We start from the raw sequence: 13,306 nt of genomic DNA, 5'->3' as shown, positions 1-13,306 counted from the left end.
GCAGCCCGCTTCCTTGCCAGCTCCACCGTAAAGTCCTGGTATACACGTATACCAGCTCCAGCCCACTGCACCACCCGCTTCTGCTTGGCCCAGCTCAGGACCTTCTCCTTCACACTGTACCTACGGAAGCACAGAGTCACTGCCCTTGGCGGCTCACTCGCCTTTGGTACAGGCCTCCATGACCGATGAGCCCGATCCAGTTCATATCGGGAGGGGTCCTCCCCCTCCCCCAGTAGTTTTGCCAGCATCGCGGCAAAATACTCAGTCGGCTTCGGTCCTTCAACTCCTTCGGACAGCCCCACAATCCTCAAGTTCTGTTGCCTGGATCTATTTTCCAGGTCTTCCATTTTTCCTCGCAGATCCTTGTTAGTGTCCATCACCTTCCGCATCTCCTTCCCCATCGAGGCAAGTTGATCACCGTGCTGCAATAACGGCTCCTCCACTTCCTTCAGCGCCTCCCCTTGCTCTCGCACCTCCGCCACTGCGCTCGCCACCTCCGTCCTCACCGGGGAAACCGCCTCCTCCACCAGCACAGTCAAAGTCTCCCTCATCTCCTTCCTCACCGTCTCCATGCATTTCGCAATCTGCGCCAACTGCTTTTCAAATTCCGCAGCCATCACCTTGGTTATTTCTTCAGCCGTAAGCAGTGCGGCCTTCCCTGGTGCTCCAGCCTCCATTTTTCCTGGTGGCCCCGCAGTGACCTTTCCACTCCCCGACGGACCTCCAGCTGGTTTTATTTCGGCCGTTTTTCTGCTCACCCTCGACATTTTTCTTTGGGTTTTTTTTCCCTCCTGTGTCTTCTCAGTGCCTCCTCCGTGCCTTCTCCCTTCTTCTGCCGCCTCCGCGGACCCTGGGACCGGGCTTAAAGCCCCGAAATTGCCGTTCCCGAGCGGGGGCTCTCCATTGTGCGGCCGCCTCCCGCCCGCCGTCACCGGAAGTCGATCATTACAGTTAAACAGTTATTATCAGCACAGACTTGACCAGCCAAAAGACCCTTGTTCTGCTCCAGAAAATATAAAATATTTTTTTTTTAACCACGACCTCTGGTATTGAGGATCAGTTGCATATTAAATTGTTTACATTGCAAACTAGGTAAATAACATGAGTGAATCGTGACCCTTGAAATGAATGGTTATCAATGAATTTACATATGCTGCATGTCACTGTGCATCTGCCCTAGTCAGGTGCACCGACACAATGTCAACACAAGCTATTTAATGTATGATGTCGCAAAGGATTTTAATAATTACAATTAAAATTTGATCTAGGCTATTAAGCATATGTCTGTTGATGAAGTGATAGCATCTTCAGTTAAACACAGGACTATATGCCAGATGCTAGAATGGTGTATTTGCAGATTCACAATAACTGTACAATTGCTGGTGAATCATTCACATTACTTACATCAATATTAATTTGAATTATGACCAAAATAGGAAGGCAGAGTGGGTTTTGATAATGCAAAACCACATTAAGAGCTTTCTGTGCATTGTTAAAATATATTCTCTAATGAAGTGCATTAAAGGAAACCATATTTCCATTCTTGCCAGCGCTGAGTCATTATACATGTCAGCCTTGGTTCAGTCGGTAGGTACTCTCGCCTCGGTGTCAGAAGGTCGTGGGTTCAAATCCGATTCCAGAGACAAGAGTGCAAAAATCTATTCTGACACTCAGATGCAGTTCAGACAGAATGCTGCACTGTCCAGAGGTGCAGTTTTGGGACAAGAAACCAAACCAAGGTCCCAGCAGCTCTCGGGGTGGGGGGGGGGGGAAATCGCGGCACGCCGGTTGGTGGGCCCCCCCGCTCGATTCTCCGGCCCGGATGGGCCGAAGTCCCGCCGCTAAAATGCCTGTCCCGCCGGCGTAAATTGAACCACCTACCTTACCGGCGGGACAAGGCGGCGTGGGCGGGCTCCGGGGTCCTGGGGGGGGGTGCGGGGCGATCTGGCCCTGGGGGGTGCCCCCACGGTGGCCTGGCCCGCGATCGGGGCCCACCGATCCGTGGGCGGGCCTGTGCCGTGGGGGCACTCTTTCCCTTCCGCCTCCGCCACGGTCTCCACTGCGCATGCGTGGGAAACTGTCAGCGGCCACTGACGCTCCCGCGCATGCGCCGCCCGGAGATGTAATTTCCGCGCCAGCTGGCGGGGCGGAAATCCGTCCGGCACTGACCTAGCCCCTCAATGTTGGGGCTTGGCCCCCAAAGATGCGGAGGATTCCGCACCTTTGGGGCGGCGCGATGCCCGTCTGATTTGCGCCGTTTTGGGCGCCAGTCGACGGACATCGCGCCGTTTCTGGAGAATTTCGCCCCAGGTGTCAAACTGGTCAGGAGTCGGCTGACCCACTGGCCATAACGGGTTTCCTGAAGTCCCAGCCAAGCTTCCCACCTCAACCCGGCGGGACCATTAAAAATTGCTTCTTGGAGTTGTTTACATCTCACTGATGGGCAGGACGCCCAATTCAATATAGTTGAAGATGCTCCAATTTAGCCGAGATGCTCCAGCCCCCCTCCCAGCTGGGAGTCCCGCTGACGTGAATTGGTGCAAGTCCTTAGGAACATGAACCTGGCGGCTTGCAGTCCGAGAGCTGTCAATGAGGTAAGTTCCCTCCCAAAAATTGCCTCCATGGTCTCGGGCGGCGTTCTTCACAAGAGGTGGGGAACAGGGGGGCTTATGGTGCATTGGAGAGGCTTAGGTTGGGGTTTTTTCCTGCAATGGGGCTCGTTTGGCTGCTCTATCCATCTGCAGCCTTTAAACCCTTTAAACAGTCAGTCAGTATGTAAAAATAAGGGGCGGGATTCTCCGACCCCCCCCGCCGGGTTGGAGAATCGCCGGGGAGGGGCTGCGTGAATCCCGCCCCCGCCAGCTGCCGAATACTCCGGCGCCGGGGATTTGGCGGGGGCGGGAATTGCGCCACGCCGGTCGGGGGCCGTTGGCAGCGGCCCGCCCCGGCGATTCTCCAGCCCGCGATGGGCCGAGTGGACGCCCGTTTTTTGCCAGTCCCGCCAGCATAAATTAGAGGAGGTCCTTACCGGGCGGGACCTGGTGGCGTGGGCGGCCTCCGGGGTCCTCGGGGGGGCGTGGGGGAATCTGACCCCGGGGGGTGCCCCCACGGTGGCCAGGCCCGCGATTGGGGCACATCAATCTGCGGGCGGGCCTGTGCCGTGGTGGCACTCTATTGTTCCGCGTCGGCCGCTGTGGTCCTCCGCCATGGCCGACACGGAGATGAACCCCCCCCCCCTGTGCATGCGCTGGGATGACGCCAGCACACGCTGCCGCTCCCACGCATGCGCCAACTCGCGCCGGCTGGCGGAGGCCCTTCGCCGCCGGTTGGCGTGGCGCCAAGCCCATTCCCCGCTGGCTGGCGCGGTGCAAACCACTCCGGGGCTGGCCTAGTCCCTGAAGGTGTGGAGGATTCCACACCTTTGGGGCGGCCCGAGCCGGGTAAGGGAGAATCCCGCCCAAGATGTCTCATAATAAAGTGAAAGTGATTCCATCTGTACCCTTGGCTGATTTAGCTCAGTGGGCTAGACAGCTGCTTTGTGATGCAGAAGGCCAGCAGCGCGGGTTCAATTCCGGTACCAGCTTACCCCAACAGGCGCCAGAATGTGGCAACTAGGGGCTTTTCACAGTAACTTCATACTTGTGACAATAAAGTTTATTATTATTATTAATAAACCCTTTAAAATGTAACAGCAGTTTTCTTTATGCATCTGCCACTTAGAACAAATATACAGCCTCATAAATAAACTGTGGTTCGGACAACGCCTGCTCCCCTGATTTAGTGGATCCCTGCAAAGCTATATAATTTTTTTTTTCAATTTAGAGTACCCAATTAATTTTTTCCAATTAGGGGGCAATTTAGCGGGGCCAATCCACCTACCCTGCACATCTTTGGGTTGTAGGGGAGAAACCCACGCAAACACGTGGGGAATGTGCAAACTCCACAAGGACAGTGGCCCAGAGCCAGGATTGAACATGGGACCTGGGTGCCACCGTACTGCCCTAAAGCTATATAAATAAACAAGCTGATTTTCCCCTTTGAAACTGCCTCGGCCTATCAATCAAAATGTTTTGGCAGGCAATGGCGCATGATATTAAATGTAAACAAAGCAGTTCAAAGCTTTCAGCCTTCTAGGCACACACGCAGACTTCAAAATTTTAACGGGCAATGAAATTGACTGTGTGAAAACCACTTCAAAGGTTTGCACCACTTTAAAAGGATTATTTTTACCTTAATCTCACAGGCCTTTAAACTAGACATGCTGACAGACCTTCTTCCAGGTTAAGGGGTACAGATTCGATCACTTTCATTTTATTATGAGAAATCTTTAATTTTTACATATGGACTGACCGTTTAAAGACTGCAGATGGATAGAGCATCCAAATGAGCCCCTTTGCATGAAAGACTCCCAGCCTGATGCCCTCCAGTCCAGTAAAAGTGCTCCTGAACCTCACCTCCTATGAAGGACCTCTCTCGGCCCTCTGAAGGTAATTATTGGAAGGGTACTTACCCATTTGCCACCCCGCGGACAGCAAGTTGCCACTGTCAGTGGGCAGGGCCTGAAACAGTGGATGGAAGGGAATGGGGGAGCTGAAGGGGGTGCCTTGGGAAGACTGATGGGGGGTGCCCTGCCAGTGACCATAGTTGGAGGGGGGTGGTGGCTGCAGCAGCTCTTTGAGATCGGAATAACCTTTAAAAAGGGTGCTTTGACCTCAGAGAAGCGGAACCTGCTGTGAGATTAGGTCTTGTTTCTCTCAGTCCCATGGGCACGAACTGATTCAAGTTTTACAAAATTACAAGTGGCATTGCATGGCACATTGGGGTCGCTCCTCACCCCGCTGGGAATCTCGCTGGCTTTCCCACTGGCGAAGGACATAGTCGCGGATCGGAAGAATCGGGGCCACTGTGTTTGTGAGAGTCTCTGTTGTTAGCTTTGGCTGCTGTGTTTCCTACTTTACAACAGTGACTATACTTCAAAACAATACTTCCTTGGTTTAAAGCACGTTGGGATGTTCTGAGATTGTGGAAGACACTACACAAATGCAAGCTTTCTCTTTTCTCCGTAGACTCATCCAAATATTTTATTCAGTAAAACGTATGAGATATATTAAAGACAGGGTTAAAACTTTGAACAGAGAATACCATACAAGTGCATTAATTTTTATTCATTAATAACATCAAATGCATTTTCTGGACTCGAGATTTTTTTTTTTAAATCAATGTGATACCTGAATTAATGATGGAAGATGTGTTGCTATTTACTTGGATTGTCGTGATTTGAAATGATATAATTATAATTTGATAAATGTTTATGGGTATTTTTAGGAGTCAAACAAGATTTTGCTGATATTCACGCAACACTTGCCGTTTATGCAGTCCTCGTCTCCTTGGACACAGCGCTCTGTGACATTGCAGTACCAAGCATCAACGAGGAAAGCTCCGCGCACACAGACCCACAGTTTAAAGCACTCCACACCACAGTCAGGCTGAGAATAAATCTTCCAACTTCTCTCTGTTTCCAGCCTCTGCTGTGAATGTGTGTGGGGTATCCCACTGGGAATAATATTACTAGGCCCAAGGCCACCAGATGTCTTACCACCCAGACTTCCACTCAGTGATACGCGCAGGATCATTCCAGCTGAAAGTGGGAAGCTTTCTGTTAAATTTAGACTCTGCGCAAAGATTTGTCAAGCCTCTCGGGATGCGGGTCGGCTGGGTTTCTTACCTTCGTGGGAGTGGGAAAACCAGATCTGCGATGTTGCTGAGTGCGGACTTCGGAAGGCGGGCTCCGAGGGGGATGACGTAGGGCCCGCAGGATGGGCAGGTGCTGATCCCAAGCTGCTGGCTAGGAAACTTCCCATGAATGTGGCTGATGAGTTTCCCATCAGCGCGTTGCCTGATGCATCCAAAGAGAGAGAAAAAAAAACACACCGGCAATGTTAGTTGTCTTTCTGTTACACATGGTTTTTTTTCCCCTACAAAATTTCTACTGCGAACCATCCTTATCTTTGTTTATCTTGTTAGCATTATAATCGGTTTGCCACAAGCAACCACCCCAAGGCAAGTGTTAGGCAAGTAAACTGAGGCGAGGTGGGTTGCTGCCACCTCTCACAATTAACCACTGCTTTAAGTTGTGTAACCACTGTTCTTTTTAGGCTCTGCAGACTCCCAAGTACAATTTCTGCTTTACTATCTGATCCGAGTTCGTATTTGTATTTAAAATTACACGGTTCTGGGAGGGAAGCCAACTCTTAAGGGTCCTTATGTGATGTGAGTTTGGGCTGTTACAGCCCAGATCTTCAGGTAACCCACAGTGCAAAACCACCCACAGCTTGGCACAAATATGTGCTCTCATTGAGAGAGACCATTAAGACGGTTGGATTGGAAGGACCATTTTTCTGTGGTTGGGGTTAAGGCAACAACATGGGGCATTGAGAGAGGAGTTTTGTTTTGCATCTGTCTGGGCTAAATCTGAACTCAAAAGAGTTGACACTGACCCAGAGCAGCAAAAATGAAAATGTATTTAATTCCTTCACAGTGGTGTCCCTCAGTTTGATACATTCAACAGGAAGGATGCTCCAGCTATTAATATGAGATCTAGGATGAAGCACAGAACCACTAATATGTAAATTGGTCCACAAGATTACATTCAAGTAAAGGGGATCAGCATCCTTGGCCCCTCCAACCCACTCTCATAACGCTACAAACTGGAGCAGGTTTGTGTAGACTGGATACTGACATTTCCTAGGAGTTCTTTTTGGCCCACGTTTGGGGCACAGCCTCCCAACACACTAAATAAGACCACGGGAGTGGGTTGGGGGCATGGCTTGGAAGGGGAGCTTTGGAGGACTCACAGCCGTGGTTTACAAAATGACAGTTATTGGATTGGTTGTCTGTAGGCTCAGAAGCATATTGGGGTGAATGTGGGGTGGAAGCCCGCTTTCCCCTCACTACACAACCCCCCCCCCCCTGCCCAAAACCCAGCACCCCACAACACCCACCCACAGCCAGAAGCACACAGCCAGGCGCACACAGCCAGACGCACACAGCCAGACGCACACACACACAAACACCGTTTGCGCCATCATTGTGAGGTGCGGGGTCTAAACACACTGGCAAGCCTGGCTATCAGAGTTCGGGGTGCCCAAACCCAAAGTGAAATCCGCTCCTCCACATGGTTAACCCCACCCCGCCCTTCACCATCATTGATGGCATGGTCCCGTCCTGCCCCCCCCCCCCTCCCCTGTCCAACAAACATAGATCGCCGGCACCGGGACCCTCCCAATGTGTTGCTCTATATGCACTGCCTCTCCCGACCCCTTCCCTTCAAACCCCACCCCTGCACTGCCAGGTTGGCATTGGCGGGGGAGCAACCCGACCACTTGGGGCTACAATGCCCTCCGATTGCCGCTGGCATGGTTATCACAAAATGGAGACCAGTCGTGATTCTCGCCGGTGCCATGTTATACCGGCAGGTGGAAATCTGGCACATTCCTGGAAGATTCGGCATTGAGCCCAATTTGAATATTAGAATACATTTAAATGAATGGGAATCAGGTTCATCAATGCTTACGTCCTCTGGGAGAGCCCGGTAACATTGGGAACCGTTTTGCGCCGGCACGAATCCAGTTTCAGAATTTTCCCGACCTAGCCGAAAAATCGCCCCATTAACTCTGCTTCTGTCTCCATGGATGCTGCCTGACCTGCTGAATATTAGTGACATTTTCTGATTTTATTTCAGATTCCCAGCATCCGCAGTATTTTGCTTTTGCATAACTATTGGGACCACTGACTTGCTCGATTTTGGCCACTGCACACATTGAAAGAGATTCTGTGAAAAACCAGGTGATGAAGTATACTGTTAATCCGCATGAGAAAGGACTCCAGCTTACATGGTCAAAATATTAACCAAAGAAACTATTCAGCACAAAAACTGCAAATGGTGAAGCCTAACTTCTGGGAGCATCCAGGAGTCCAGTCAGCTTCTGTATTTTTACATGATATTTATTCTGAGTCAAAGGATGCAAACTCAACTGCATCTATTGACCAAATACATTATTCCTGGAGCTGAAAACTCCGCAGTCAGGATTGCCATGCCCAAGTCTCAGTTTAGTTCAGTTGGCAAAACTCTTGCATCATAATCCGAATCATGCAGATTCAAGGCCTAATTCACCACTTGAGCACAGGAAACTAGGCTGACACTTGTTGGAGGTATTTTCTTTTGGATGAGGTACAAAACCATTGTCTGTTCAGGTATAAAAACTGGTGTCATTTGAAGAGGAGTTGGGAAAGGTGTCCCAAAGTGGCTCGCAGCCAATGAATTACTTTTGATATGTGCATCGTCTTCATGGGGACATTTGTGAAGGTCACACATACATCAATGGGACAGATAACCAGTTACTCTGCTTTGTTGATTGTGGGATAAATGGTGACTAGGACACTAGAAGAAATCTCCTGCTCTTCTCGTGCCAGGGTGTCGTTTACCTCAAGCATATCATCCCATCGGAAAGGCAGGCACTGCTGACGATAAATGATCCCCTCAATAGCATGCAGTAGCATCAGCAGAGTGCTCGGGTCAGACTGGATGCATAACCTTGCAAGACTATTACCAGCAACTTGGCCGTTTTCTTAGTTCCCTGACTGACATTCCTCTCTCAATTAGCAACACCAAATTCAGATTAACTGGCCATGCGTCTCATTGTGGGATCTTGCTGTGCACAAATGGGTTGCCACATTTGGCTATGCCACAAGAATGATTGCATTTCCAAGCCAATTCGATGGTCGCAAAGTGGCTGAGGAAGTTGTCGAGATGCGATAACACATGATGTAAATGCAATGCCTTTCTCCTTTTGGGAAGAGGGTGTGTGTTAGGACAAATAGCTTACAACGGAGAGGAAAATAGGGTGGAAACAGGAGGAAAAATAAAATATAACATAAAATGAAAACAGAAAACGCTGGAAATACTCAGCAGTTTGGTTAGCACATGTGGAGAGAAGCAGAGTTAATGGGCTGGATTCTCTGCCGTAGGGATGCTCCATTTTGCCGGCAGCCCGGGGGTTTCCCGATGGCGTGGGGCTGCCCCACAATGGGAAAACCCATTGACCAGCCGGTCCAACGGAGATCCCGCCGGGCTGCTGAACCAGAAAACTGGCGTGGCGGGATGAAGAATACAGCCCAATGTTTCAGGTCGATAACCTGAGGGTTAACCCTCCATCGATATCACCTGACCTACTGAATATTTCCAGCATTTCCTGTTTTTAATTCAGATTTCCGACACCAACAGTATTTTATTTTTTGTGCTAAGGAAAAATAAACCCTCTTTAAAAATAAAAGGAAAAAGGTCTTGTCTCCAGACACTATAGCAGCAACTACATGGTTAATGGATGAAATGAGTGTATCTGGTATCATATGTCCTATTTCTGCTGGCATCATTTCAGTACAGACACACAGGGGAAGAACGTGTTTTGCTTGATTCAGGCGTCCATTCTTCATGTGGCCGCAGGCTAAACTGTTACTCTAAAATACATCAGCCAGTTTTTACAACCATGCAATATTTTAAGAATGTTCGTGGGAAGCATGCCTTTAGGCCCCCAGCAGAACCTCTTTGTATGTAGCATTTGTCAGACAGTATCTGCTCTATCCAATGATGCTGAGTAGGCGCTAACACATGCAGGACACACCAAACGCTTTAACTGAACAATTTAAGCAATTATCATTTCGCTGCAAGACTGGGAGTGATTGTTAATGCGGGAGAGGGTCAGCGGGTACACAGGGCACGGAGGAATCCAGCTTTGCCAGCTCGTACACCCATTACAGCTTTCCACAAAACGCAGATGCTGGAGACACAGGCACATTGAGCCAGTTGTACAGACGCCTATTGTTTGCCGGTACAGTAGCAATACACATCTGTAGTCTGCAGTCTGAGGTGATAGCAAACTGGGAATATGAATGAAGTGAACTAGATTTAGGCTACAGTAAGGCATGAAGGATATCAATGTGGGCCCAATGTGATGTGCTTACCAATCGAGCATGGGCCTTCCCATAAACCTCTATACAAATTCGGGGAGTAGGCCACTCAGCCCCTCGAACCCGTTCAATAAGACGTTTTACACCAGGTTAAAGTCACTAGCTTTTGGAGCACAGCACCTTCCTCAGCATTCACCTGTTATTCGAAACAAACTGTTGGACTTTAACCTGGTGTTGTAAGACTTCTTACTGTGCCCACCCCAGTCCAACGACGGCATCTCCACATCATGGCTACCATTCAATAAAATCCCGGCTTATCTTCTTGTAACGTTTTTAAATTTAGAGTACCCAATTAATTTTTTCCAATTAAGGGGCAATTTAGCGTGGCCAATCCACCGACCCTGCACAACTTTTGGGTTGTGGGGGCGAAACCCATGCAAACACGGGGAGAATGTGCAAACACCACACGGAGAGTGACCCGGAGCCGGGATTGAGCCTGGCACCTCGGCGCCGTGAGGCAGCAGTGTTGGCGCCGTGAGACATCAGTGATCAACTTGTAACTTCAATCCTACATTCCTGTCTATTGATAACCTCTCACCCCCCTTGCTCAAGAATCAAGAATCTATTTAGCTCTGCCTTAAAAATTATCCAAGACTCTGCTTTCATAGAATTTACAGTGCAGAAGGAGGCCATTCGGCCCATCGAGTCTGCACCGGCTCTTGGAAAGAGCACCCTACCCAAGGTCAACACCTCCACCCTATCCCCATAACCCAGTAACCCCAACCAACACTAAGGGAAATTTTGGACACTAAGGGCAATTTATCATGGCCAATCCACCTAACCTGCACATCTTTGGACTGTGGGAGGAAACCGGAGCACCCGGAGGAAACCCACGCACACACGGGGAGGATGTGCAGACTCCGCACAGACAGTGACCCAGCCGGGAATAGAACCTGGGACCCTGGAGCTGTGAAGCAATTGTGCTATCCACAATGCTACCATGCTTCCGCTGCCTTTTGAGGAAGAGAGTCACGAACCTCTGAGAGAGAAAACATTCTCATCATCTCCGTATTAAATGAGCGACCCCTTATTTTTAAACAGTGCCTACCACCTCCCCCCAGTTTTAGATTCTCACACAAGGGGACACATCTTCTCCACATCTACCCTGTCAAATTGGTAAAGGCAACGGCACTTTGGACGGTGGATCAATGGTCAGCACTGCTGCGTCACAGCGCCATGGACCCGGGTTCAATTCCAGCCTTGGGTCACTGTCTGTGTGGAGTTTGTACGCTCTCCCTTTGTCTACGTGGGTTTCCTCCGGGCGCTCCAGTTTCTTCCCACAGTCCAAAGGTGTGCAGGTCGGGTGGAATTTCCATGCTAAATTGCCCCTTAGTGTCCATGGATGTGCAGGTTAGGTTATGGAAAAATGGGGATAGGTCGGGTAGACATGGGTAGAGTGCTCATTCGAAGGGTCGTGCAGACTCGATGGGCCGAATATCCTCCGACTGCACTGTAGGGATTCTAGGATAGCCAAGGTATGGAGATCAAACCTTTCCAGGTTTGATTCCTGATTTAGCTAATACCAATTCTTCCCCCCCTTGGCTGCAATGCCAGAATTGGCCTCAGTATCCAAGACAAACGCGGTAAAATTGGCACTGCTTGGGGTCTCGCTCATCATTTATACCAATCACCTGTGATCACATCCATGGTTATATATCCTGTCTGCATTCACTGTCTAAGCTCAGATGACCAGCTCCTGGTCATACATGAGCACATGTGAGCACATGCAGAACAGGGAAGGAAAACGAACAAAGGAACTCAAAGAGTGCAGTGCATTAGCATATGATGGTCTTATGATCTTCACATGACACCAAATAAATTTTAGTGCTACAGTTGTTTAATAAAGAGTTCCTTGCATCTGATCTAATAAGGGGCAATGTTTACTGTAGCGTTCAAACAGTTTGTTTGGCATTGTGCATTTTCATCTCTTTGAACCATATAACATGTCTTGGATGGCTGGATGGCCAAGGTTCTGAGAGGCTGCTACCTCTGCTGGCAGATTCTGGAGATGGAGCCATAGGTCCCAGGGTCGGGGGGGGGGGGGCGGGGGGGGGGGGGGGGGGGGGGGGGGATATTCCTAAGGGTTTCAGATCATCGGTTTCAGGGCCAAATGGGGCTCCTGAGCCCACACTTACTGCAGGGAAACCAGTTCGGTGATATTCCTGGAGCAACATTCGAATTGTAGTGTTCCCGATGCTGTGAGCCCAATCTAAGACCCGGAAGCTCTGTAGCCCCATTGCGTGAGGTGCTTCTGAGTAGTAAAATTAAATACATCAATCAGAGCGGGGAGGCCAGTAAACCCCTCAGATTGGAGGGGAAGCCCTTCAGGGTGGCTTGAGGAACCAGGTGCGCCCGTTCCTGCCCAAAGCCCCCTGTTCAAGGGATGGTAACTCAAATTGCGCTATCCCTTGCCCCACACCTCCCAGGCCTTCCTCCAAGGACTAGCCCCGTCCAGCTGCCAGCCTCTATGTAAGCCGGGGCTGCCCTGTCAGCAGCAAAGTGCCAGTGAGCCAGTAACATTTTCCCCCATTTGAACACTGAACAATGTTAATTGGCCCTCTGCCTCCCAGATCTCGGCTGCAAAACTCCCCGTGGAGGAATGCATCGGGGAGTCATCCCAACATGGTTCCTCGCTATTTTTCCAGCAACACATTTTCCCCCCTCTCCACTGCCATTATCTCAGGAAATCTAGCCCTCCAAGCCAATGATTTCAAAACCCAATAGCAAAGACATACAAACCGTTTTACTTAAGCAGGTAAGATATATCCTCCCATCAAATAGGGAGGCCATATTTGCTTATAAAACCCTTCTTCACACCTTAGCTCGCTAGCTCTGGTGATTTAAGTAAGATCCCACTCACCAATTATCATGATGGCAGGATTTGGAAAGTGAGACTGTACATTGTCGAGGAAAGAACTTCAAAGGGCCAGTCGCACCAAAACCGAAGGATGGTCTCTGAATCGAGACAAACTCAAATGCTGTGGGATAAAACTGAAATGTCTATTCAAGCAATTTTGTATCTGTGGTTCAGTTTAGCTCTTATCCCTAATACTGACTCAAAACAAAGCGTAGAGCCAGCCCCTGAGATTCCCCGATGCCAACAGTTCTGACATGTCCTCTTCTTTGTCCATCGCTGTATAGTTAATTCTTTGAAACTGGTAGGAAACGTAAACGCTGCATCATGGTTACCATTAGCAAGGTCACTGAAATCCTGTTTATTTTATTTTTAAATGCTGTCACTGCTTTCGCTAAACATCCTAACTACAGAACCATACAGAGA

The 13,306-nt window shown here is 49.6% G+C and overlaps 1 protein-coding gene across 5 annotated transcripts in view; it reads right to left on the bottom strand.

Annotated features, from left to right (window-relative positions):
- bahcc1b (BAH domain and coiled-coil containing 1b) overlaps positions 1–13,306 on the bottom strand; it is a 305,394-nt gene that overhangs the window by 234,164 nt on the left and 57,924 nt on the right. For all 5 annotated transcript variants that reach the window (XM_072483465.1, XM_072483467.1, XM_072483464.1 and 2 more), the window contains exon 3: positions 5,726–5,896. In XM_072483465.1, coding sequence (XP_072339566.1) covers positions 5,726–5,896 — 171 coding nt within the window. The remainder of the gene's footprint in view (positions 1–5,725; positions 5,897–13,306) is intronic.

The sequence above is a fragment of the Scyliorhinus torazame genome, chromosome 18 (genome assembly GCF_047496885.1).
Source record: "Scyliorhinus torazame isolate Kashiwa2021f chromosome 18, sScyTor2.1, whole genome shotgun sequence".
NCBI classification, from domain to species: domain Eukaryota; kingdom Metazoa; phylum Chordata; class Chondrichthyes; order Carcharhiniformes; family Scyliorhinidae; genus Scyliorhinus; species Scyliorhinus torazame.
Note: the sequence above shows the minus strand (reverse complement) of the source record. Positions and strands in the feature narration are given on the sequence as shown.